This window comes from Manis javanica, chromosome 7, assembly GCF_040802235.1.
Source record: "Manis javanica isolate MJ-LG chromosome 7, MJ_LKY, whole genome shotgun sequence".
NCBI lineage: Eukaryota > Metazoa > Chordata > Mammalia > Pholidota > Manidae > Manis > Manis javanica.
In genome coordinates, this window is record NC_133162.1 from 29,812,853 (window position 1) to 29,837,014 (window position 24,162).

General features: G+C 49.7%; 1 protein-coding gene across 4 annotated transcripts in view; it reads left to right on the forward strand.

Annotated features, from left to right (window-relative positions):
* CRTAC1 (cartilage acidic protein 1) overlaps nucleotides 1-24,162 on the forward strand; it is a 147,780-nt gene that overhangs the window by 73,177 nt on the left and 50,441 nt on the right. For 3 of the 4 annotated variants that reach the window (XM_037015781.2, XM_037015780.2, XM_037015783.2), the window contains exons 3-4: nucleotides 10,685-10,881; nucleotides 22,995-23,131. In XM_037015781.2, the coding sequence (XP_036871676.2) occupies nucleotides 10,685-10,881; nucleotides 22,995-23,131 (334 nt within the window). The remainder of the gene's footprint in view (nucleotides 1-10,684; nucleotides 10,882-22,994; nucleotides 23,132-24,162) is intronic. The other variant, XM_037015784.2, reaches the window with a different exon arrangement.

Below are 24,162 nucleotides of genomic sequence, written 5' to 3' on the forward strand. Positions count from 1 at the left end.
AATTCCTAGAGATTTATGAATATACTTTTTCCTACTTCCAGGAATAAAATCCTCTTCCCCTCAGGTCTGAAATGATAAGTCATCATTATCTACTTTCTTTTCCAAAAATGTAGTGCTTAAAAACAATTTATCATTTGTCACAACTGTGGGTCAGGAATTTGGGCAGTGTTCATATGGATGGTTCTTCTGCTCTACCTGGTATCAGCTGGTGCCACTCACTCAGCTGCATTCAACTGTGCTGGGCTGGATGGCCCACAGAGTCTTCACCCATGGTGGGCAGCCTCCGTGCCCTGCCACATGGCTTCTCCATGGGGCTAGACTGGGCTTCCTCCAAGCATGGTTGTCTCAGGTAGTCAAATTTTTCACATGGCAAATGGCTTCCCTAAGAGACAAAGTAAAAGCTGGTAGGCCTCTGACATCACCTCCACCATACTCTACCAATCAAGGCAAGTCACAAAGCCAGCCCAGATTCCAGGGCCAGCAAACTAGATTGCACCTCTTGATGGGTGGAGTAACCTGTGCATAAGAAAGAAAATAAAGGCAGCTGTCATTGGAGATCATCTTCCACACCCCTTTAACCACTGCACTCACTTAGGGGGCACATGTTCTTGTTAATTTCTTAGCCTTAGATAAAGCCCCAGGTTCAGAATGTTATTCTCATTTAGGCAACTCTTTTTAGTCTCTTTTTTCCCCATAGATTATTCCGCCTCACAATCACCATCGCATATCTAATATCTTTCTTACATTCAACTTATGTTTTCCCTGGAATACTTGTTTCAGAAAATCGTGTGTTCCCAAGTGCTGGCCCCAAGTTAATTTTTATTAAAGCTTTTTCTGATTTTGTGCTTTGGGTGGAGGAGCCAAGATGGCGGTGTGAGTAGGGCAGTGGAAATCTCCTCCCAAAACCATATATATTTTTGAAAATACAACAAATACAACTAATCCTAAAAGAGAGGCCAGAAGATACAGTACAACAGTCAGACTACATCTACACCTGCAAGAACTCAGCACCTCATGAAGGGGGTAAGATACAAATCGCGGCGCAGTGGGACCTGAGCACACCCCATACCCCAGCTCCCCGGCAGGAGGAGAGGAGTCGGAGCGGGGAGGGAGAGGGAGCCCAGGACTGCTAAATAGCCAGCCCTAGCCATCCGCACCAGAGTGCAGACACAATGCGTGCATGGGGTGCTGGATATTAGGGAACAGAGCAGTAAAACCTGCGAGTGGGTCCGCGCAGCTGACACCCCTGGGACAAAAGAAAAGCAAGTGCTTTTTGAAAGCCTTAAAGGGACAGGAGAGCCTCACAGCTGGACAGAAGTGTCCCAGCACACTCAGCCCAGCAGCTGGGAATCCTGGGTAATTTCAGGCACCCCAGCCCCCTGGGAGGCAACGCAGCTCTGAAGCCCCCACTGCAATAAGCAGCCTCCCATCCATTTCCCCTCCGGTGCGGCCCCGCCATAGCAGGGGAGTGGCCTGAGGGCAGCCATGCCCACAGCAACCACCCAGAGCTGCCTCCACAGCCACCTGGGCTAGACTCAGAGGCCCTACCAGTGCATGGCAGCCCAGCACAGACAGAGGAAGCTAGGACAGGGCACTAAGGGTCGCCATTCTCTCAGGAGAGCACACCCAGTGCACCTGCCACTCCCCGCAGGGTTCTGGGCTGCCCTGACAGCTGCCCTGCCCACAGTGGCTCAGGAAATAAAACCGGAAGCTGCTCCCCATGTGTGGGTAACCAGCACAGGCAGCAGAGAAGGGACATTGTTTTCCCAGCTAACACACATGCCAACTGCCTATGACTACCTCTATTACATAAAAGGGCAGAAGAATTTGATCCAATCCAGAATTACCCAGACAACCCCTGAGAGGGAGTCTGGGGAGATAGATTTAACCAATCTTCCTGAAAAAGAATTCAAAGTAAAGGTCATAACCATGCTGATGGACCTGCAGAGAAATATGCAAGAGCTAAAAGATCAAGTTAGGAGGGAGAATACAGAAATAAAACAATCTCTGGAAGGACGTAAGAGGAGACTGGATGAGGTGCAAGAGGCCGTTAATGGAATAGAAATCAGAGAACAGGAACACAGAGAAAATGAGGCAGAGAGAGATAAAAGGATCTCCAGGAATGAAAGAATATTAAGAGAACTGTGTGACCAATCAAAACGGAACAATATTTGCATTATAGGGGTACCAGAAGAAGAAGAGAGAAAAAAAAGGATAGAAAGTGTCTTTGAAGAAATAATTGCTGAAAACTTCCCCAAACTGGGGGAGGAAATAGTCTCTCAGACCATGGAAGCCCACAGAAGTCTCAACACAAGGGACCCAAAGAAGACCACACCAAGACACATAATAATTCAAATGGCAAAGATCAAGGACAAGGACAGAGTATTAAAGGCAGTCAGAAAGACAAAAAAGGTCACCTACAAAGGAATACCCATCAGGCTATCATCAGACTTCTCAACAAAAACCTTGCAGGCCAGAATAGAGTGGCATGATATATTTAATGCAATGAAACAGAAGGGCCTAGAACCAAGAATACTGTATCCAGCACAATTATCATTTAAATATGAAGGAGGGATTAAACAATTCCAAGACAAGCAAAAGTTGAAGGAATTTTCCTCCCACAGACCACCTCTACAGGATATTTTAAAGGGACTGCTCTAGATGCAAGTATTCCTAAGGCTAAATAGATGTCAACAGAGAAAATAAAATCACAGCAAAGAAAGCAGACCAACCAAATACTAACTAAAGGCAAAAAATAAAATCAACTACTCACAAAAGCAGTCAAAGGAAACACAAAAGACTACAGAATAAAACACCTAACATATAAAGAATGGAGGAGGAGGAATAAGAAGGGAGGGAAATAAAGAATCATCAGACTGTGTTTATAATAGCTCAATAAGTGAGTTAAGTTAGACAGTTAGATAGTAAAGAAGCTACCTTGAACCTTTGGTAGCCACTAATCTAAAGCCTGCAATGGCAATAAGTACATCTCTTTCAAAAATCACCCTAAATGTAAATGGACTGAACACACCAATCAAAAGACACAGAGTAAGAGAATATATAAAAAAGCAAGACCCATCTGTATGCTGCTTATAAGAGACTCACCTCAAACCCAAAGGACATATACAGACTAAGAGTGAAGGGATGGAAAAAGATATTTCATGCAAACAATAGGGAGAAAAAAGCAGGTGTTGCAGTACTAGTATCAGACAAAGTAGACTTCAAAACAAAGAAAGTAACAAGAGATAAAGAAGGACATTACATAATGATAAAGGGATCAGTCCAACAAGAGGATATAACCATTATAAATATATATGCACCCAATACAGGAGCACCAGCATATGTGAAGCAAATACTAACAGAATTAAAGGAGGAAATAGAATGCAATGCATTCATTTTAGGAGACTTCAACACACCACTCACTCCAAAGGACAGATTCAGCAGACAGAAAATAAGTAAGGACACAGAGGCACTGAACAACACACTGGAACAGATGGACCTAATAGACATCTACAGAACTCTACACCCAAAAGCAGCAGGATACACATCCTTCTCAAGTGCACATGGAACATTTTCCAGAATAGACCACATAGTAGGCCACAAACTCAGTAAATTCAAAAAGATTGAAATTCTACTAACCAACTTCTCAGACCACAAAGGTATGAAACTAGAAATAAATTATACAAAGAAAACAAAAAGGCTCACAAGCACATGGAGGCTTAACAACATGCTCCTAAATAATTTTGTACTTTGTTAAGAGAATGATCACTTGAACTTGTAACACACCCATAATATAAGGCTGACAACTCTTTAAACCAAAGGTTGGAAATCTTTTTCTGCAAAGAGTCAGATGGTAAATCCAACTTTTGAGCTATGCCATCTCTGTCACAACTACTCAACTCTATTATGTCATAAAAGCCGCCACAGATGATATGTCATGAATGAGCTTATCTGTGTTCCAATAAAACTTTATTTACAAAAATAGGCAGCAGGCCAGATTTGACCCAAAGGCCATGACTTTGTGGATATACCCTGACTTAGATTAAGGGATCAGTTTGTCTTTCAGCTTATTTTGTCTAATGATTAGCTATTTGACTTTCAGAAAGTCACTTTTCTCTGAAATTCCCTTTCTTCATCTTTAAAAGAAGGGTATTAAGGTGGCCAAGGATAAGATACCTGTGCCCATTGTTGTGAGAATGCCATGCATTTTTTTAAATCCTTGGAGGAATGTCCAAAACAGCTACAGATGGGTTATCACAGATTATCAGAGAATATCTCAGAGTCCTGTTGATATTTCCATGATGTTGCGTCTTTCCAGGGGTCTCTCACTGTTATCCCCCTAGGTCTGCACCTCCCCTTCTCCTTGCATCTCTGTTTCTGTATAGGCCAGTCTCTTTAGCTTTTTATGTGTGTGTGTTTCCCTCTGTGCTCAGGGCTTCACTATCCCTCAGTTTCCATTTTTGTAAATTCTTGTGTGTCTCTATCTTGCAATATTTTGTGTATGTATACACTTGTCTCTTTCTGCCCTGTCTCTCTTCCCCAACCATAATGTCAAATAGCTGTATAACTTTCATTATTCTCCTTTTTTAACAAAAAAAGTTCCCCATTCTTAATTTTCAGAAGAGCATATCTTGTATATCATTTGGATTAGAAAAATTTTCTATTTATATACAATAAGATAGATGTGAATTACTTAGCATAGCATCTAGTACACAGTAAGTACCAAATAGTTATTTCATCTTTGTATCTGGCTTCCCTTTATGTAACTGCCAATGTGACTTTTTTATTCACATGGGCCAACAATTCTCCATAGAAAAAAAGGTTGAGCCTCTGTATCTAACTACAAGACTGTTATTTTCTCTCACCCTTATCTAGGATACCAGCTTTTGGCCTCCTCTTTGTCATTACTGTTTGTTATCTTTTGGGACCTAATCATAGTGGGGGTCAAGGCCAATCAAGAGGCTGGTGGTTGAGCCGATCTTTTGCTCAGTTGCACAGTGATGATCTTATATCTCTTCTCTGCCATTCTGTCTACAAATAAGTATCAAGCACTCACTGTGTACTGGGTCATACAGAGACAGAAGTGAACAAAGCAGACACAGTCCCTGTCCTGATGAAGCTTATGGTTTACTGGGAGAAATGGGCAATAAATAGGTTACCAGACAGGAGAGGGCAGAGGGTGCAGCAATTGGAATACCCATGAGGAGGGTCTGTCCTTTGAAGGTGAGACCTACGGATGAGAAGGGGGCAGCTGTGGGGCACAGCAGGAGGGGTGTGGAGGAGTGTTCTGGTCAGAGGGAGCAGCCCTGCAGCGGGGCCAGGGCGCCGTGGCTGCTGGAATGTTAGGAGCCAAACGGAGTCTGAGGGCGGGTGGCAGACCAGGCTCGTCTCCCTGGCCGCATGGGATAAGGAGTCTGGTTTTCATTCCACCACAGTGGGCACCAAAGGCACGAGAGTGGCTGATCTGATTTATGTGTTAAAAAGAAGACTGGCTATGGACTAGGGGAATTAGATTGGCAGGGGCAAGCAAGGAATCAGCGAGAAGGGGCTCTCCAGACATGGTGGCAGTGGGGGAGGACAGAAGAGAAGAGACTGAAGTGTTTCAAGAGGTAGAAATGACAGGATTGGCCGATGAGTTGGATGTGAGGACAAGGGTGAAGCAAGACTGACACCAGGGCTCTGGCTTTAGTACTTGAGTGCTCATTGCTGGGAGGAGGCAAATGAGCCATCAGTAGGTCCACTTCGGGCACATTCCTTCAGAGATGACGGTGGGGCGTGCAAGGGGAGATATCAGGTGGGCCGCTGGATCTGTGAGTCTGAGCTCGACCTGGGGGTTTGGGTTGGAGATATAAATCTGGAAGTTGTCAGTCATGGGCGTGGATATTATGCCCTAGTGAAAGGAGACAGAGAGAGAAGGGCCCAGGACCAGGCCTGGGGACTCCAGCATGAAGAGGGCAGAGAACCTGCAAAGAGGAAGAGGAGGGGTAGCCAAAGAGAGAAGGAAAGCCAGAGGAGGGCGGCATCCGCAGAGCCAAGACAGCAGATAGCATTCGGAGGGAAGTGGTGCAGTGGAGGCTGGCAGCAGGCCACGTGCCGAATGCAGCTGAGAGACCAAGGGGGACCAGGCCAGAAAGGGCGCCCCAGGTGTGGCCACACAGAAACCACCCATGACAGTAACCAACGCAGCTTTGCTGGGGTTGGGGCAGAAGGTGAATCAGGGTGGAGTAAACCAGTGGTGAGAGTGGAAATGGCTTGTGAAGACAACTCTCTGAGAAGTTTAGTTATGATGGGGAATAAAGAAACACACCCCCAGAGGATGAGATCAAGGGTGGGATACTTTTGGATGAGAAATACTAGAATGTGTTGGAAACTCTCAAAATGATCGCTGGAAAGTGAGACACTGTGCCTTGGTTTGTTTTTCTTTAACAGCGATGAGAACTTATAATTGGGTAACTTCACAGTTTACCAAGTGTTATCACACACACTCTCTCCTGTCCTCACAGCCATCCTGAGAGCTATGTAGCAGCCTCATGTTATAAATGAGGAAACTGAAGCATAGAGGAATTGAGTGACAAGCTAAGGTCAGAGCCAGGAAGGGGCAGGGCCAGGACCCCACGCCCAGGCTGCTTTTCTTGGCCTAACCCCAGAGCCCCTCCCTGTACACAGCAGTCCTGTCCCAGTGGACTGGCACCAAAACTGGATGACCCTCACACAACTATGGCTTGTGCTCTGCTGCTGTCTCTCAAGCAGATTTTCCAGTTGCCACCGAGACAGTCACTTCTGCCTGCTTGGCCCAGCCTTTGATATCATGAAGTCACAGCTGTTTTTCAAGAACATGGGACCCTGTCTCACTTCCTAACTCTACTTAGCTGAGCTTCAAAGCCTGAAGAATTTCTAGAAGTACCCAACAGTCTCTGGCAGGTGTCGGAGAGAGGAAACCTGAAATCCCACATACTTCATACCCTTCTCCCCAGGGTTGTCGGCATGAAGGCTGACATCCCAGAGGGAGTGTGGGCAAGTTAGTGGCTAACCTCTGTGCCTCAGTCTCTACATCTGTAAAATCCTAGGATTGTCATGAGGATAAAATGCAATAGTGGGTATAACGTGCTCAGAAGGGTGGTTGGCACATGGTGACTGCTGTACTCATGCTACCTGTGATTATTTGATTTATTCATCCCCTCACTCACTCATTCTTACATTGGACATTTGTGGAGTACCTTCTCTATGCCAAGTATTGTTGCTGTAGGCACAGCAAATGTAGAGATGCAGCCACATGCTGCCTGGGCTCAAGAAGCATTTGTTTTAATGAAGGGAAGTGATGTTGGAACACAAACATCTCTGTAGAATTAAGCAAGGTGCAAAATGCCGTGGGGATCCAGAGAGGAGATCACATCCAGCTGAGGCAGTCGGGGCAGGCGTCCTGGAAGGACTGGAGGGTGGGGAGAACATTCCCCCCAAGAGGGGGTGGCTGCAGCTGACCAAAGTCACAGAAACCAAAAAGGGCAGAGCCTGTTCAGGAGATGGTGAGGAAACCAGCTGCAGCATCAGCTCTGCGGGAAAGAGGGCCGCAGAGGAGAGGCCAGTTATCCTGGGGAAGACGGTGAGAAGCTTGGATGTCTGTCCGGGCAGCCTGGGTGGGGAAAGGATGGCAGCCTCATGCACTGCCTGCTGGCCTTGCTCCGTGTATTGTCAAGAGCCCACCTAGGAGCTGCTGGTCACACATTCACTCTGTAACAGATGGAGGAATTTGAGTCGGCCTAGCCAGCCCACCACATCCCATTAGGGAGTGCCCTGGAAATAGTACCCCCAGGTTCTTCACAGAAGAGATGAGCCAGGCCATCCGCTCCCCCAGGCCACCACCACAGGACAAGGGACTTCGTGTGCACACCTGCCACCCCAGATTCAGAGTGAAAGGAATGGCCTCCAATATGTGTAGAGCCCATGGTGCCTCACCTTCCACTGGGAGGGAGCTCTAGGGGATGGTGAAGACATTCTGGGAGACCCAAGGCACAGGGGGTGCAAAGGAGGGGTTTCAGTGCTGGGCTTATATGGTGGCTCCTCTGCCATAGCGGGGACATACCTGCTCTGCCCACCTCCTAAAGTTAGAGTTAGACTCCAGGACCCCAGACTTATACCAGGAAAGGCCCTCTCAGAGCTTCTAGTGCCTTTTAAACATTGGCTCTGAAATCCTTATTTAAACATCTTCTGGAATATGATGCATAAAATAAAATGCATCAACCTAGAAATTCTCTTGTTTGAATCCCATGGGCACATTTGTCCACACATTTCCTGACCCTCTGATGTAGTACAACTCTTTCATTTTGCAGAAGAGAAGCCCAGAACCCAGATAGGCCAGCTTAAGGTTATAAAGCTAATCTCTGGAAGAGTCAAGACCTTCAAGAAGTACATGAAGTCAAGGATGAGAAAGTGCTTTGTAAACCATAAAGTGCTATAGAAATGTAGGGTTATTATCTCCACTGTCTACATGAAATTCTTGGGTATTTCCATGGTTGCTACTCTGGAGGAAGCTGCCAGGAAAAAAAATACAGAAGACTAAGAGTGGTGGCATCATAGACAGTTTGGGACGAACAGAGGTTCTGGACCCTTGAGCTGTGTAACCATGGACAGCTCTCTTTGCCTCTCTGACCCTCAGTTTCCTTTTCTAGAAAAAACAACCTAGCTACTTTCTTCCTGGAATTGTGTGGGGCTCAGATGAGACAATGCATATAGAAGTGCTTTCAACAAGGCCCAGCACTCTAGGACTGTAGTGTCTAAGGAACAGTAATGATGGTAATAAACAAAAGACCTGAACACTTTGAGGGCTAGTATTCAGCACCCAGAGATATTTACTGTCCCTGGGGCCTGGAGCCAGCTGCTCACAGTGCTGGAACCCAAGTACTGTCTTTCCTGCCTAGATACGACCCACAGGTCATGCTGCGCCCTCGACACACAGCCCTGACACTCTTCATCAAGCCATCTAAGGCGTGACCTTCCACTACCAGGTGCTGCCTCAGCCCTCAAAGAGCTCCATCTCCCCTTTCACACACTGTCGGTGACAGAAGGTGCCCGGCCAGTTGCTCAGCATTCCCCAAACTTTCCTGGCTCTGCATCTTGGTGACAAAGGAGAGCACCAAGTTGGAACTGTCTCAGGAAGGCAAGAAGTGATTTCTCTCAAAGACCTTGGAGAGTTCTTCCTGCACCACCACCCCACCACCACACGCCCTGTGTACTCAGCTGGGCCTCTCCGGAAGCCACCGGCTGAGCATCAGTCCCGATGTATTCTCTCAGGTTAAAACGAAGGCAAGAGGCCGGGACTAATGGATGGGGTTGGCTGGGTTCCGTTGGAGAGCCTGGCAAACTGGTATTCCCAAGATGGGGGAGAGGGCCTTCAGACATTCATGGTTGTACTGTCGGGGGTTACCCTGGGCTGGCACTTTCTCTAGATGGAAAGGCAGTGGAAATAAATTGACCGTGGGACACCCAGGCCTTTATGACTCAGATGTGAGCTGAGGTTTCATTCGTTCAATCATTCAGCAAGCATTTATTAAGCTCCTATTGTGTGCCAGGCACTGGGGAACAAAAAAGACAAAATTTCTGCCTCTGTGGACCTGATACCCCAGTGGGATCAGAGAAGGGAGAGCTGAACAAGAAAACAGAATTGTCCGCTGGCAGTAAAAGCCGTGAAGAGAGAGTGCAGGGTGGGGAATAAGGTACAGGGTGGTGATGGTTGCGGGGTCAGGAGTGTGAGCAGGAACGGTTGAGCCCGGGTCAGGAGGAGGAGGGAGGCAGCCATGAGGATGTGGAGGAAAGGCATCCTAGGCAGAGGGAACAGCAAGTGCAAAGTGCCTGAGGCAAGAGCATACCTGGCATTTCTGTGCAGCAGGGAGGCTGTGCTGCTGCAGGAGAGTGAGTCAGGGGAGAGATGAGGACGAATGGGCACTTCTGTTTTGAGTTCCTTAGAATAGGAGATCCAGCAGGTCCACCTAATGACTTTAGATATGTTCACAATCTCCCATCTGAGATGCTAATTTCATACTACTACTTAATTGCTGGCAGTTTCTGTCAGGAGAGTCATTCAAACCTTGGCTTCTCCAGGGCTCACTCCTGCAAGGGCTCTCGGCGTAACAGAAAGGGCCTGGCTTCAGGTCCCAGCACCTGACATTTACTGGCTGTGTTAGTTTGGGAAGGGCATTCAGTTCTCTGAGCCTCAGTTTCCCTGATGAAGTTCATCAGTTGCCTCGTTTGTAAAATGGGTTGATAATACAGCCTCCCATGGCTGCCTCATTTGATTGCTGTTAGATTTGAGTTAATGAGATCATAAATATGAAAGGGACTTTACATTGAAATAAGCAAGCTAGATGTTAGCAGGAATTGTTTTCTTCAGCGAAGCACATGGTAAGGGATTGTCACTGGCTGCCTACTCCCCTCTGCCACTCTGCTCCTTAGATCATGTCCCATATGGTTCCAGTTGACTCTCACTTTGCCTGGGCCTGTGTGTTTTGGGGACACTCATCAACCACCTAGGGACCCAGAGGTGAGGCTGCCAAGTGTTCCCCCAGAATGCTCTGGCCTGAATTGCCCCACACTGACCTGTCCAGGAGGCCTCTGGACCCACTGCTGTGGTTGGGGGCGCCAGGTGGGCTCAGCTACTCCTCCCCAAAACCCCTTTCCCCTTCCCCTCCAGGTACAACGGCCCCAACCTGGTTCTGAAGTATGACCGGGCGCAGAAACGGCTGGTGAACATCGCAGTGGATGAGCGCAGCTCCCCGTACTATGCTCTGCGGGACCGTCAGGGGAATGCCATCGGGGTGACAGCCTGTGACATCGATGGGGATGGCCGTGAGGAGATCTACTTCCTCAACACCAATAATGCCTTCTCAGGTAAGGTTTGGGGCCTTGCGCCTCTTCCTGCTTCCCATCTTCTTCCTCCCAACACCAAGCAGGGGAGGGCCTTCAGGACCCAGGCCTTCCTCAGGCCGCTGCCATGATCACCCCCAGGCACAGTCACTTGCTGCCCCCAGGACAGCGCTCTGTCCCAGCAGAGGGATCACCCCCTGAGGTTACCCCTTCTTCTCTGTGCATAAAGCTTGTTCTAGTGTTCCAGGCCCTGGTCCTGGAGCAGAGACCAGTCCTCCTCAGCTCTGTGTCTGCTTCATCCCCCAGTCCAAGTAGCCCCCAGTCTTCCCAACCCATCCCCTACTCTCCCTCTCACCACTCCTGCCAAGGCTCAACCACTCAGCCCTTCCCACCTGGTGGCCCTCCATGCTACTTCCAGGGGACCTTTCCACATGCTTTGAGGTCTTTAAGGGCCCCCCATGGCTTCTGGCTGAGCCCATTTATTCACCCCACAAATTCCTGCTGGCTACCTATCCATGCCACAGAAGGGCTAAATGCTAGGATATGACTTGGAAAAAGACAGACCTTGAGTTCATGGAGACTTTCCTAACCCAGAGCACCTTGCCCTAGTCACCTGGGGGTGTTGTATAAATGCTGACTGTGACCCAGCAGGTCTGGGTGGGGCCCCAGGTCCTGCACTGCTAACATGCTCTCAGGCAGTGACAATGCAGATAGTCCAGGGGCCACACTTGGAGCCGCAGGGCCCTGCACACCAAGGGATGACTGAGGGAAGTGTTTGCCCACAAGGCTGATAGTAATGATAAGAATAATAACAGCTAATACTTAAGTAGCACCTACTGTGTGCCAGGCCCAGATCTAGACACCTTACATTAGTCATCTCATTTGAGCCTCACAGACACTCAGGTAGGTACTAGTGTATCCTGCTTTATAACTGAGGAAACCGAGGCACAAAGAAGTCTCATGACTGGCCCAAAGCCACACAACTTGTAAGTCCCAGGATTCAAACCCAGGGGTCTGACTCCAGACCCATCCTTTTAATCATGACACTCTGTGGCCTTACTCAATTCTCTATTTCCCCGGGGCCCAGTGGAGAGCCTGGCTTTAAGTGGCTATCTGTGTTTCATGAGTTGGGGAGCTGTGTTCTTGTGGCTGCAGATTAAAGTGGTTCCCAGCCCCTGAATCTCACAGTCTCTTGGGCCTGAGCTTGGCCCACTGGGAATGATGTCTGCTCTCGTGGGGCTGTAACAAATGCAGGGAAGTCCAGGCCACAGTGTCCTCCTTGAGCATGCAGGGTCTTGGGTCCCTAAGAGCCAAATTAGATATGCATTGGACTCTTCCAAAGGGCATGTGTCCCTTGGATTGGTCTGGACAACACCCTGTGGTTTGGACCTACGTATTCACCATCCCAGACCCACCCAACCTCCTGAGGGCAGGTGATTGCCTAGCCATGGGGACCAACTTTCCTTCCTCTCTCCCCACAACACTAGCTTTCCTCTGGGCCCATAACGTTGCCCCCGCTGCTTGTTGAGCCCAAGCCAGGATGCAGCCCCTAGGCTGCCCCTGATGTTGATCCCTGCCAATTGCATGAATGGGAGGGAAGAAGTTGGGGCCCGTGCCAGGGGCAGGGGCAGGCGGGACTGACTGGCTGGCAGCCAGCCTTGGGCAGCCAAGAAACAATGAGCCACAGCCCTGCATGTTGTTTTATGGGTTTTCATCTCATCTTGCCACCCAGTGAGGCCTGAGAGATAGTAATTATCCCTACACAAATATCAGGGCATGATTCCCGGCCTGGATTTACTGCCCTGTCTCCAACCAAGCCAAGACTGGATTAGGACACAATTAATTGATGGGCTGATCAACCCTTTAAGTTGATCAAGGTCAGAAGGGGAACAGCAATGGGATGGCTGTGGAAGGGGTGAGTTCCCCCAAAGATGCTGGAGGGCAGGAAAGCAGAAATGGAGACAGCTGTGGAAGGGGGATGTTCAACACAGGCTCAGTAGGCAGGATGCCAGAGGAAGAAGATGGACTCTCATCCCTTCCCACTGAGCACAGAACACCTGAGATGGGTATCTGATGCAGCAGCCCCTCCCATGCTCTTAGAGTGTTCCACTGTGGATCCTAGAACAGTGGTACTCAGCCCAGCCTGCACATCAGAATCTCCTGGGGAGCTTTTAACACTCACAGTTCTCAAAGTGCACCCCAGTGCAGGTGCATCAGAACCTTTGGGGGTAAAACCCAGTTACCAGATTGTTAACCTCTCCAGGTGATTGCCATGTGCAATCAAGGTCGAGGGCCACTACCCCAGAGTCATGTTAGTTCCATGCTCAGACCAACGAGAGCCCCATTCATTCTCCAATGTATTCATTCTGTGGACAGATATTTGTTGAACACCTACTGTGTGCTGGGCACTATTCTAGGTGCTGAGGGCACCCCATAAATGAAACAGACAAAAGTCCTGTCCTCGTGAAGATTATATTCTGTCCCCAACACAGCCTTATATTTCTCTAGGTATCTGACTCCCCTGTCCCAACCCCCTTGTATTGGTCAATTTGTGTCGCACTCTGGTGCAGCCTAAGAGCACAATCAAAACGTGATAAACCATCCAGGAAGAACAGACGGAGCACAACCCATTAGGTCGGAGAGATTTGCCAACAGAGGGAAGACAAAGGGACTCAGGCCAAAGGGAGCCCACCCCCACCGCCCCCCTGGCCCCAGAGATCCTGGGTTTCCTGGGTTTGAGGAGAGTGTTCCTCTGGGAGAGGCAGAGCTGGGCCTTCCAGGCTGGGGTGACAGTGACAGTGTCCAACGGCCTGAGGCCCAGGCATGCACCTCCCGGTGACCTTCTGTGGGTTTGAGGGATGTCTGTGGGTTTGAGTTAATTTTTCAGTTGAGTGATTCAATTGATTCATCAACAGTGGGCGGGGTGTGGAGCCGGGACATTTGTGCAGAGTCAACAGTTCCCTGGGTCCAGCTGGCACCATGCATAGCCATTGCCACCCTGCCCACCATGGGGAACTTGAGATCCTCTCCAGGAGCCCCCAGCCAGACCACCCCTGCCCATGGCTTGTGACTAGGACTCCCTTAGCCTGTGCTGGAGCATTGCTGGGACCCATGGAGGGGTGGTCCCTGCCCCCTCTCTCAGCCAGCCTTTGGAATGTCGCCAGTCGGAGCCTCTGGAAGAGGGCTGCATCCAGTGGGAGTCAGGGACCTGCTCCTTATTACTGGGTGACCTTGGGCGAGATACTTGACCTCTTTCTGACTCAACCCCTTCATCTGTAGAACAGGATAAACATCAGCCTCAAGCTCAGCTGCCTCCAGTGGCTCCAAGACTACATCCAAAGTCTGCCATCACCTCCAACACCCCTCCCGATGTGAGTCGGGTCGCCTTTCTGACTTGTTTCCTCCACTCTTCCTCTGCCCACCGCAGACCCTCTGAGGCCTTCATACTTGCTGTTCCCTCTGCCTGAAATGCATCTCCCACCACATTCTTGGGGCCCACTCCGTCCCTGCATTCAGTTCTCTCCTCAGATGAGGTCTTGCCTGGACCTTAAAGTCGAACCCCTTTACTTGCTTTATGCCTCTTCATAGCACCCGTCACTGTCTGGAAGCATGTCATGTATTTGCTGTCCTTCCCATCCACACGTACGCTGAACTCCATGCGGACAGAAACTTGTTTGCTGCTGTATCTCCAGAAACAAAGTGCTTATATCACTTAGTAAACATTTAACACATATATTTGAATGAACAACCGAGATAATGAGTGAAAAGCACTTATTATGGTGTCTAGGGCCTGCCCAGTGCTCTCTAAGCAATAGCTGATGTAATTCTGTGGCATGAAGAAAGCCAGAGCCTTGGGAAGCCCACTGGGCAGAGGGGCCCCAGGCTTCCCTCCCAGCCCGTGGGAGGGAGACACTCTAGGAGAAGGAGAAAGACCAGTGTATAAACAAGATGCCACTCAGATGAGGGCACCAGGGGGTGCAAGTCAAGGGCAAAGAATGGGCAAAGAGGGAAGGGAAGGGAACAGAGGAAGATTGACCACAATCCCAGGAAGGCCTAGGCCAGGAAACCAGTTTATGGCTGAACTGATCTGGAAAAATAGTAGTTTCAGGCAATTCTACTCAGTTAAAACCAGGTAGGCAAGTGGACAGGACAAAGGGGGTCAAAAGGTCGGCCCCAGCACCTCCTTCCACATCCAGGAACCCAGGACCTCCTACAGCTCCTGATCAGAGCCCATCCCCCAGGGGTCCTGTTCTGGCCACCCAGCAACCTCACTGCCTGACTTGGCAGTGACCTAGCCGGGGGTACCAGTGGCCTGGACAGTGGGTCAGTCAGCATGAACTGCAAACCCCACTACATACTTCATTTTCACTCATTCCATTCAACAGAATGGTCACTGATGATCTGCTCTCTTCAATCTACATATCCCTCCCTTCTTTTCTGCACAAATAGTAGCATGCTCTACTCACAGCACTGTTCCTTGCTTTTTTTCATTCAACAATTTCATGGCAGCACACACTTTTCTCATTCTTTTTATGGCTGTATAGTACTCCATTGAAGAGATTTGCCATTCATTGAATTGATCCTCTATTGATGAACATTTATACTGTTTATATTGCTTGCAATCTTTTGCCCTCACAAACAGTGCCACCACATGGCTAAGCTTGTGCAACATGCCACCTTCCACAATTGTGGGTATACCTGGAAGGTAAATTCACAGAAATGGAATTGCTAAAAAACAGAAAAAGAAATGGAATTGCTATGCCAAAGGAATATACATGTGCAGTTTGGATAGTCATTGCCAAGTCATCCTTCTGAGGGACAGTCCCAATTACATTCCCATCAGCCCTGATGTGAGTGAGCATTCTCACCCACACAATGTGTCATTTTTAGAAAATATTTGCTAATATGATAGGAAAAAATTAATACCTAAATGCAGTCTTAATTTTCATTTTTCTTAGAAGGAGTGAGGCTGGGCATATTTTTATATATTTGGATCTCTTGTCAGCTCATAGACTTTGCCCATTTTTTCTATTGATTATTAGCCTTTTTCTTATTGATTTGTAATATCTCTTTATAAATTAGAGAGAAATTAGACCTCTGTTTGTAATATAAGTTGCAAATAGTTTCCCCCGGTTTGTCATTTTTCTTTTGTCTTCGTTTATGGTGGAAATTTTTTATTTTTATGAACTTGGATGTGTCACAGGAGGCAGTGGTCACTGTGCCAGAATGAATAAAGGGAGCTGGCAGCGGGTCTTCCTTCTAGCCCCTTCCGCCTGCCCAGCAGATGAGCCATCTCTCCTGGAGAGTGCACCCCTTATCCTGCAGCTCCGTCACCCATTCCAACTGCACCCAGATACTCTACACCTTGCTACTCAGAGTGGGTTCTACAGCCCAGCAGTGCTGACAGTAGCTGGGAAAATGCAGAATCTCAGGCCCCACTCAGGACCTACTAGACTAGAGTCTGCATTTTAACAGGATGTCCAGGACTTCCTGCACCTGGTGAAGTCTGAGCTACTCTGTGCTGAGTCTCCACCCAGTTCTCCTAGGCTCCTAGGGTCTCCTGATCTCCAGCCCTGTTTCCCTTGGATGCAAAGTCTTGATTTTCTGCTCCCCCAGCATGGCCTCATTTGGGGAGATAAGCTTACGAACTGCTCAGGCTCCTCCCACCCTTGTGCCTCATTCATACATGGCCCATAAGCAGCAGGGGTGGGGCAAGGCTGTCACAGCAACCCATACAGAGTATGGGGCCTGAAGGCCGTTTCCTCGGTCCTACCACAGAACCAGGTTCCCTGGTAGCCAAGGCCTGCCCCCCACCAGCCCCCGCCCAAGCTCTTTAATACAGGGACGGTGCTTTGCAGTCAGACCACAGTTTGAAGCTGAGCATTGCCACTTAACAACAGCTGTACAACCTTAGGCAAATGACTTAACCCTCTGAGTCCCAATTTCTCTCTGTAAAATGAAGAATCTGTCTTCCTGACAGGCCTGTGGCTAACTGAGCAAATGTGGGTGAAGCACCTGGCAGAGGCTGATCAGATTTTCCTCTTCACCCTAGGATGGAAAGAGGAAGACTTTTCCTTCTTTCAGAAATTGTATCAGGGACACAGAGAAGACTGGGTTCATTCTTTTTTAAAAATGTCTTTTGCCTAAACTAGTTCTTTCCTCCTCTGAGGCTATCATGCTGGATTTCCAGTGACTAAGTCTTGTAAAGCATTTTATTCTTAATGTCACAGTTGCCTCCTGGGATGTAGCTTATTGAGGACCTGCAGTGGTCATGTCTGGTAACTCCTTGGAAGATGATGACGGTGGTGGTAATGGTGATGAGGACCATGTGTTATTTTTTTTTGACTTGTCATGTGCCAAGCATTGTTCTAAGTACTTTACATACATTATCTAATATAATCCTCACAACAGCCTGATGAATAGGTGGCCATACTCATTACCCCATTTTACAGATAGGAATAAGACAAGTTTGTGACTTGCCCAGGGTCAGCCCAGGCCTGCAATGTTGGCTACCTCGCCAATCCTGCTGTTCGGCAGTAACCTTTTACCTTAAGAATGAGGCTGGAGGTGGAGCCCTCTGCCCTGCCACAATCATTTGCTCGCCTTTCCTTTTGTCGCCAGTAACAGACCACAGGTCAGGTCATCCTCCCCAGGGTGTGGGCAGCCCCTGGGGAAGGAGGCGCTTGGCCAGTGAGCCTTAGGAAGAGCACTTTCTTTATGACCCAAACCACCCTCCCAGTGGCTCCAAGGTACTCTCTGGGCAGAGCTGGGTGCTGAGGGGACAGGATGGTGAATCAAGGACCATTTGCTGGATGGACACCACTGCCCTCGGTGCAGAGCCTTCCCCTTTTCTGTTTGTCTCATGACTCCTCTATCTCTGACTCTTGTTTCTTCTCCACCTCCTGTGGCTGCTCCCTGACTCAGTCTGTGGTTCTGGTCCTTCCCCTTTGCCCCATCTCCACCCTCACTGCTCTGCAGGCTGCCATCCCTCATGGCCGTGACCCCTCAGCTATGCCTTCTCAGCCACCTTGTGACCACCACACGTGCCAACTCGGAAGCCAAGCTCCTGTTCCCGCCCCCAGCAGGCCCCATGTCCCTGCTTCAGTCCCTGTTCCCACATTGTGGACTGCTCCCTTGTTCTCGCCTGCACACCCACCCAATCCCTCCTGCCCTTCCTGCTCCAGCCTTCTATTGCCCTGTGCTTTCACTCCCATTGTCCTCCTGGGTTGAGCATGAGCTAATACAAAAGTGGCCACCCCACTTCCTTTTCTCCCTTACAAGTCCACCCCTCATTCTACTGCCAGGCTAACCTTCTAGAAATACTATCTTCCCAAATCAGAAACCACCAGTGGCTCCTTTACCATCAGTCCTGCAATTACTGGGTCTCTCCTGCCTTGCCATGTTTCTCCTCCTCCACCTGCATAAACCCTCCTCTCTAGGCAAACTCAGTGTCCATGCCACCCTTCCTGCCCAGGTCCCCAGCCCCCTTCTCTCTGCCTGACTAAGCCATGGAGTGCAGTGCTCAGAAGCACAGACTTTGGAGTCAGAAAGACCTGGGTTTGAATCTGTCTCCACTTACAAGCTCTGTGACTTTGAGCAACTGACTTAACTTCTCTGTCCCTCAATTTCTGTATCTATAAAATGGAACTATACTACCTTTCAAGGTGTCTGCAGGATTTGAGTAAGATGATGCTTATAAAAGAGAATGCTCCATGCAAAGCCTGGCCATACTAAGTGTTGTATAAGTGGGAGTCACTGCAGTTGTTACTCTGACCCTTCAAGGCCCAGTTCAGGTGCCTCCTCCATGATGAGGCCCTCCCTGATCACTGTGGCCTCTCTAAGATGCACCTGCCCCATGGGCTCTGCTAGCTGTGGGATCTTAGATAAGTCCCCTGTCTTTTATGCCTCAGGTCCTCTTATGCCTTTGGGCATGAAAATAGTACCCTTGGTGGGGTTGTGATGAGAGTTAGTAAGTGATTAGATGTGGCATGCCTGGCACATAGGAAGTGCTGTAGAAATGTTAAGTGGTGTGATTTTTAGTATGGTCCAATGGTATCTCCTCTACCTATCCCGTTTGTTGTCAAATGGACTGTAAGCGCTCTAAGTCTAGGTCAAAGATGCCTGCTTCCCTGTGGCCTCCTATAGCACCTGGCACCCAGCAGGGCATGGTGGGCACCTGAGCCTCATCCGCTGGGCCTCCCCAGCAGGCCACCTGGCAGCAACTGACAGTTCCACTGGATTCTGAGACCTTCAAGTCTCCTTTAATGCCAAGATGCCAAAGTCAGGGTGGGAACAGGAGTCCCTGGATATGCCTCTTATGGGGGCTGCCACTCCAGAGCCCCCTGCCCTGTCTTTGAACACCCTCCTGTTTCGCCCAGGTCTCTGCCTTCTCAGAGTCTCCCAGGAACTCAGGAGAACCTCCCCCCCCACCCCCGCAACTAACAGCCTCTCTTCTTTCCAAGCAGCTGCAACCCCCACACACACTGGACTCAGTGAGGGACCCTGGGGCAGAGTGCAGCTACAAGGAGCCAGAGGCAGGATTACATGCTGACACAGGCCCGGGGCCAATGCTGGTGGTTATTGCCAGTGCCATCGACCTGCACAGCTCGCTGTTTATCTGTCTTCCTGACACACCTAATTACCCAGGTTGCAGCTGCCAGAGCATTTGCTCTTCCTAAATCACAGGCTCCCATCTCTCTCCCTGCCCAGGCCTCCGGGCCTCTGCCTACAGAAGGGCTGCCATTGATTTTGCCATTCCCATTTATGATCTACAAGGCTCTGCATCGCTGTTGCACATTTTACTTTAATTAGTTTATTCTTCTGGGCATCCCTGGTCAGCTCTGAAGCCAGGAGGCTGGAACAGGGTAAGAGGCTAACAGGGCATCCTAACCCCTCTGGCCACAAAGCCCAGAGCCTGGCTGGACATTAGCGCCCTCGAATGACAATTTGCTAAGAATAGTGCTAGTTCCACAGGATGCTAATAGGTGAGCTGCAAAAAAAGAAGTCCCATAGCCAGGTATGTTTGGGAAAGCCTGTATTAAGTAAAATTAAGCTGGTAATTTATTGCAGGACTTTTCAATGTCTTAATACACTGATGTGCATTGAGAATCTCCCAGAGGTAGATGGAAGACATGGTCTTCCCCGAACTCCGATGATCAGGAAATCTTTTCTCCTGGCTGCTCACAGAGACCAGGTTCCACAATTCACACCTCAGGAAATGTTGTTGTCTTGGGTGAGCAGGAGGAATGGAGGCAATGAGACAAATAGAGGGGGACAGAGTCACCCTGGGCCCCTGTGCTCCCCTTGTCTAGCTGCAGCAGGAACTCAAAGGCTTGAGAAATTTCTCCCATTGCATGCAGAGGTACCCACCCTAGCTCTGCAGGACTCCAGCTGCCTGCAGCTGCTTTCCCAGCCTGGCCCAAGCTTTGGAAGCATTTAGCCCCAGTATTTCAGAGGAACTAGACTAGCTGGAGGTGCAGTCTGAAGGGGCCCTAATTTGACAGAAGGTCAAGGGTCACTTGCTGTTGCTGAAGGCTGGAGACCTGGAAGCCTCAGAGGACCCCTGGCACCAAGAACGGAATGTGACAAGGCTGCCACTGCCTCAGAACAGCCGTGCAGATGGCAGTCTACGTCATCCACAGTCCCTTTTCTGCAGTCCTGAAACCCGAAACACTCCGAAAGCCTCAAGGGCTTTTTTTTAAAGTTCATGGAAATGTGAATTGATAGCAAAACCTGTCCTGAACTGATGTGAGCTATTTATAGGCTTTATTTATCCCACTTAGTGTGAATATTCATATATTTCACTGCAGAAATATATTTTTTTATTTTGCTATCATTAATGTACAATTACATGAACATTATGGTTACTAGACTCCCCCCAGCAAGTCCCCCCCACATACCCCATTACAGTCAGTGTCCATTAGCGTAATAAGATGATATAGAGTCACTACTTGTCTTCTCTGTATGCACTGCCTTTCCCTTGTCCTGCCCCCTACACTGTACATGCTCACTACAGAAATATCAATGTATTTAATTACAGGGTGCTGCCCCATCCCTGCTGGGGGTGCTCTATAATAAACAGTATGTGCACTGTTACCTTCCAAAAGATGAAGGAAAAAAAACTAAATTTCTAAACCCATCTGGTCCCCAGCAATTGTGACAAGGGGCTGGGACCTGAGGAGGTAAGCAGTCCAGCCCACCTGGCCCTGGGCCAAGGCTCTAGTGCATCTTCTGTAACTCCCACAGCGGGGCTGTGATGGGGGAGGCAGGGCTGTTACCTGGGACTCTCAGATCCCTGGAGCTAACCGGAGTCAGAGCAGGCCCGGGCTCAGGCTGTTGGCGTCGGCACCTGTGCTCTGTCTGCCCCCAGCTCCGCGGCTATCCCAGCTCCATGCAGGCCCCAGCCTGCACCTGAGCAAACACCTGCGGGGCTTCCAGGTCTGCTTCCCGCTCTGCTGGTAAAGAGCCTTTCCCTCCCTCTGCACCTCTGGGAGGGTCGGGCAGCACGATGGTTCTGCCCTAGTGCTAGCTCCCTGGGGTCTGGGCAGCGTCCCTGAGGCCAACTCAGAGCCCACAGATGATGCACCAGCCCCCACAGGTCCCATGGCCTTGGGGCCCCGCATGAGGTCCCTCAGGGAGCAAACCCTTTTGTCCCCTCCTTCCTGGGCAGAGCCACCTGAGGGTCCTTCACACACTGCCCTCCCTTGTGCACACATGCTCACACCCACTCTCACTTGTTCTCACTCATTCTCACACTGACTCCCACCAAATGCCTACAGTAGGAGCTGAAGGCTCTAAAGGGCCTCAGAGAGCATCTCCTGTGTGAAATGGGGATAATCATTTCTGTCTAATACCTACCACATTGGGGAGTGGGATGCACTGTGCTTAACCTTCCATTTATTCTTTATTCCTTAATAATAATGCAGTTATTATTGTCATCCCCACTTACAAATAAGAAAACCCACCCTCAGAGATGCTAAGCAACTTTTCCAAAATCAACAACTAGAACCTAGAAGTAGAATCTGGGGAGAACCGAGACTGGACTTGGGCTTATTCACTCTAAACCGCAAGGTCTTGGCCGCTGCGCCAGGAAGCTCCTGTCACTCTAAGCCCATGCCGCTCACCTGGACCAGCCAACGAGTCCAATCCAGGACTTCTGTCCCCAAGTCCGCTCTTCCCCAGGCTGGCCTTCCCAGATTTCTGCTTCCCCTCCCCTCTTGTGCTTCCCATCTAGTCCCTGAGGGCAGAACATGATCCCTCCTAAAATGTGAATGCTTTGGGTCTCACACAAACAAGAAATAAATTAAGAGTGAGGGCGGAGGAGCAAGCTCCGCCTTAGTAGTCTTAGAAGGATTCGAGCCTCCAGCCATGGAAAGTGCTTAGAACAAAGCTTCTTAACCATGAATGCGCTTCAGGAAGCCACAGATCTCCTGCAATTACATTTGGCATGCTGTGCGCCACCGATGTGCAGGTTATGTGCAGCTCCCTGACCTGCGGGTCCTTAGCCTCCATCCAGGTCTCAGAGGGGTCAGGATCCCAAAGAGGGGAAGACCACCACCCCCTCGGGCCTCCCAGCACCGCCGAAACCCTTCACCCTACCTGAATGCTGACACTGCTGCCACCTGGTCCCCACAGGGGCAGAGGTGACACACCTGTCAGGGCTCCACTTCCAGCCTTTCCTTGGTCTGGACATAGGGAACCCCCTCCACCCAGGGCCATCTTCTGAGATGCAGATCAGGTCTCGTCATCCCACAGAGAGTGTAACGGGAAACCTCTGGTGGAAGAGCCATTGTGGGTCACGTTTGGGTACTGGCATACCGGCAATCCCAGATGTCCTCTGTGACGTTGTGGGACATGGCACAGAATGTCCAGTCCAGCTGCTGAGGTCGCAGACACACAGCAACAGTACCATTTCTTCTGTAATCCCTAAGGCTGGGGCTGGCCATTTGCATAAGCCTCAGTTTCTTCTCTCACCTGAAACCACCTGAGTGTCCCCCAAACAGAGAAGAGTCTCCCCTGCTTGTGTGAGTGCAGAGTGCTCACTTTGCAGGTGAAAAATCTACCTGTGGCAGACTCCCCAAGTCACACCTGCCTCCTGCTCCACCACCCACCAGCCCTCACTTTTCACTTCTCCCCAGGGGTGGCCACATATACAGACAAGCTGTTCAAGTTCCGAAACAACCGGTGGGAAGACATCCTGAGCGATGAAGTCAATGTGGCCCGAGGCGTGGCCAGCCTCTTTGCTGGGCGCTCTGTGGCCTGCGTGGACAGGACGGTGAGTTCAGGAATGGGGGGGCTGGGAAGAAGGGGGGCACAAAGCCCTGTGAGAGCCAGGAGAGGAACCAACTGGCAGATGCCCCCAGACAGAAAGGGCAGAGCCCAAGGCTGTACTCTCTCAGCAGCTCCTGCAGGGTTTGTTTGCCCATAGCAGGCGCTAAATCCTAACTAAGACTTACAGGATGAACTGCAATGTACTTTCACATCCTTTCTCCCAGCAACCAGTGGGAAAACTGGCCAGGGGTGTCATCATTGTATCCATTGGACAGAGGAGGGCCTTGGTGCCCTTAGAGCAGTGACCTGCCTGGTGGTATGGATAGGACACAAATCAGAATCTTCTTGCTCTAAACCTTGTGCTCGTTCATTCATTTATTCAACTAATATTTAAGTGCCTACTGTGCTCGGCATTGAGCCCTAGGGCCCCATGTTAATATTTATGGAACAAATGGAGGCAAGACAAAGGGGTTCATGGATGGTGATGCCTGCATGTACGAATACTGTAGATAATCCATAGCTCCAGCAAAGCTTTTGTGCCTCCTAGCCCACCCTCTGCAAAAGTGCCAACTCAAAGTGGGTGGGGAAGAAGGGCCGAGTAGGAAGGGCAGGAGTAGCTGCAGCCATCTGCCCTGTTGGTGGGGGAGGCCCCGCCTTGGGCTCAAGGCCCAGCAGCCCCAGCCAGAGCCAGAGGCTTGCTATGGAGGTGATTTATCCCTCCTGTCACCTGCTCCCCTGCCACCCCCTCCTTGGCTTTATAGGCATCATCACTAAATCAGGGACCCAGCTGCTGCCCAGCTTGCATGGGAGCATCTGTGGCCTCCATTCTGGGGGCAGGGGTAAGGGGGCCGGCTCATTTCGGGATTGAGATGCCACTGAGGGGATTGGGGATTCAGCGTGAATCTTCACAGCAGGGGCCTCCAGGCCTAGGGGAAGGCAGGTGCCAGGTATAAATATTTATTTCTTAACAAGCTGGTGCTGGGAAGAGAAGCCAGGCTGGGCTGTGAAGCCACATTTAGCCCTGACCTGAATCTG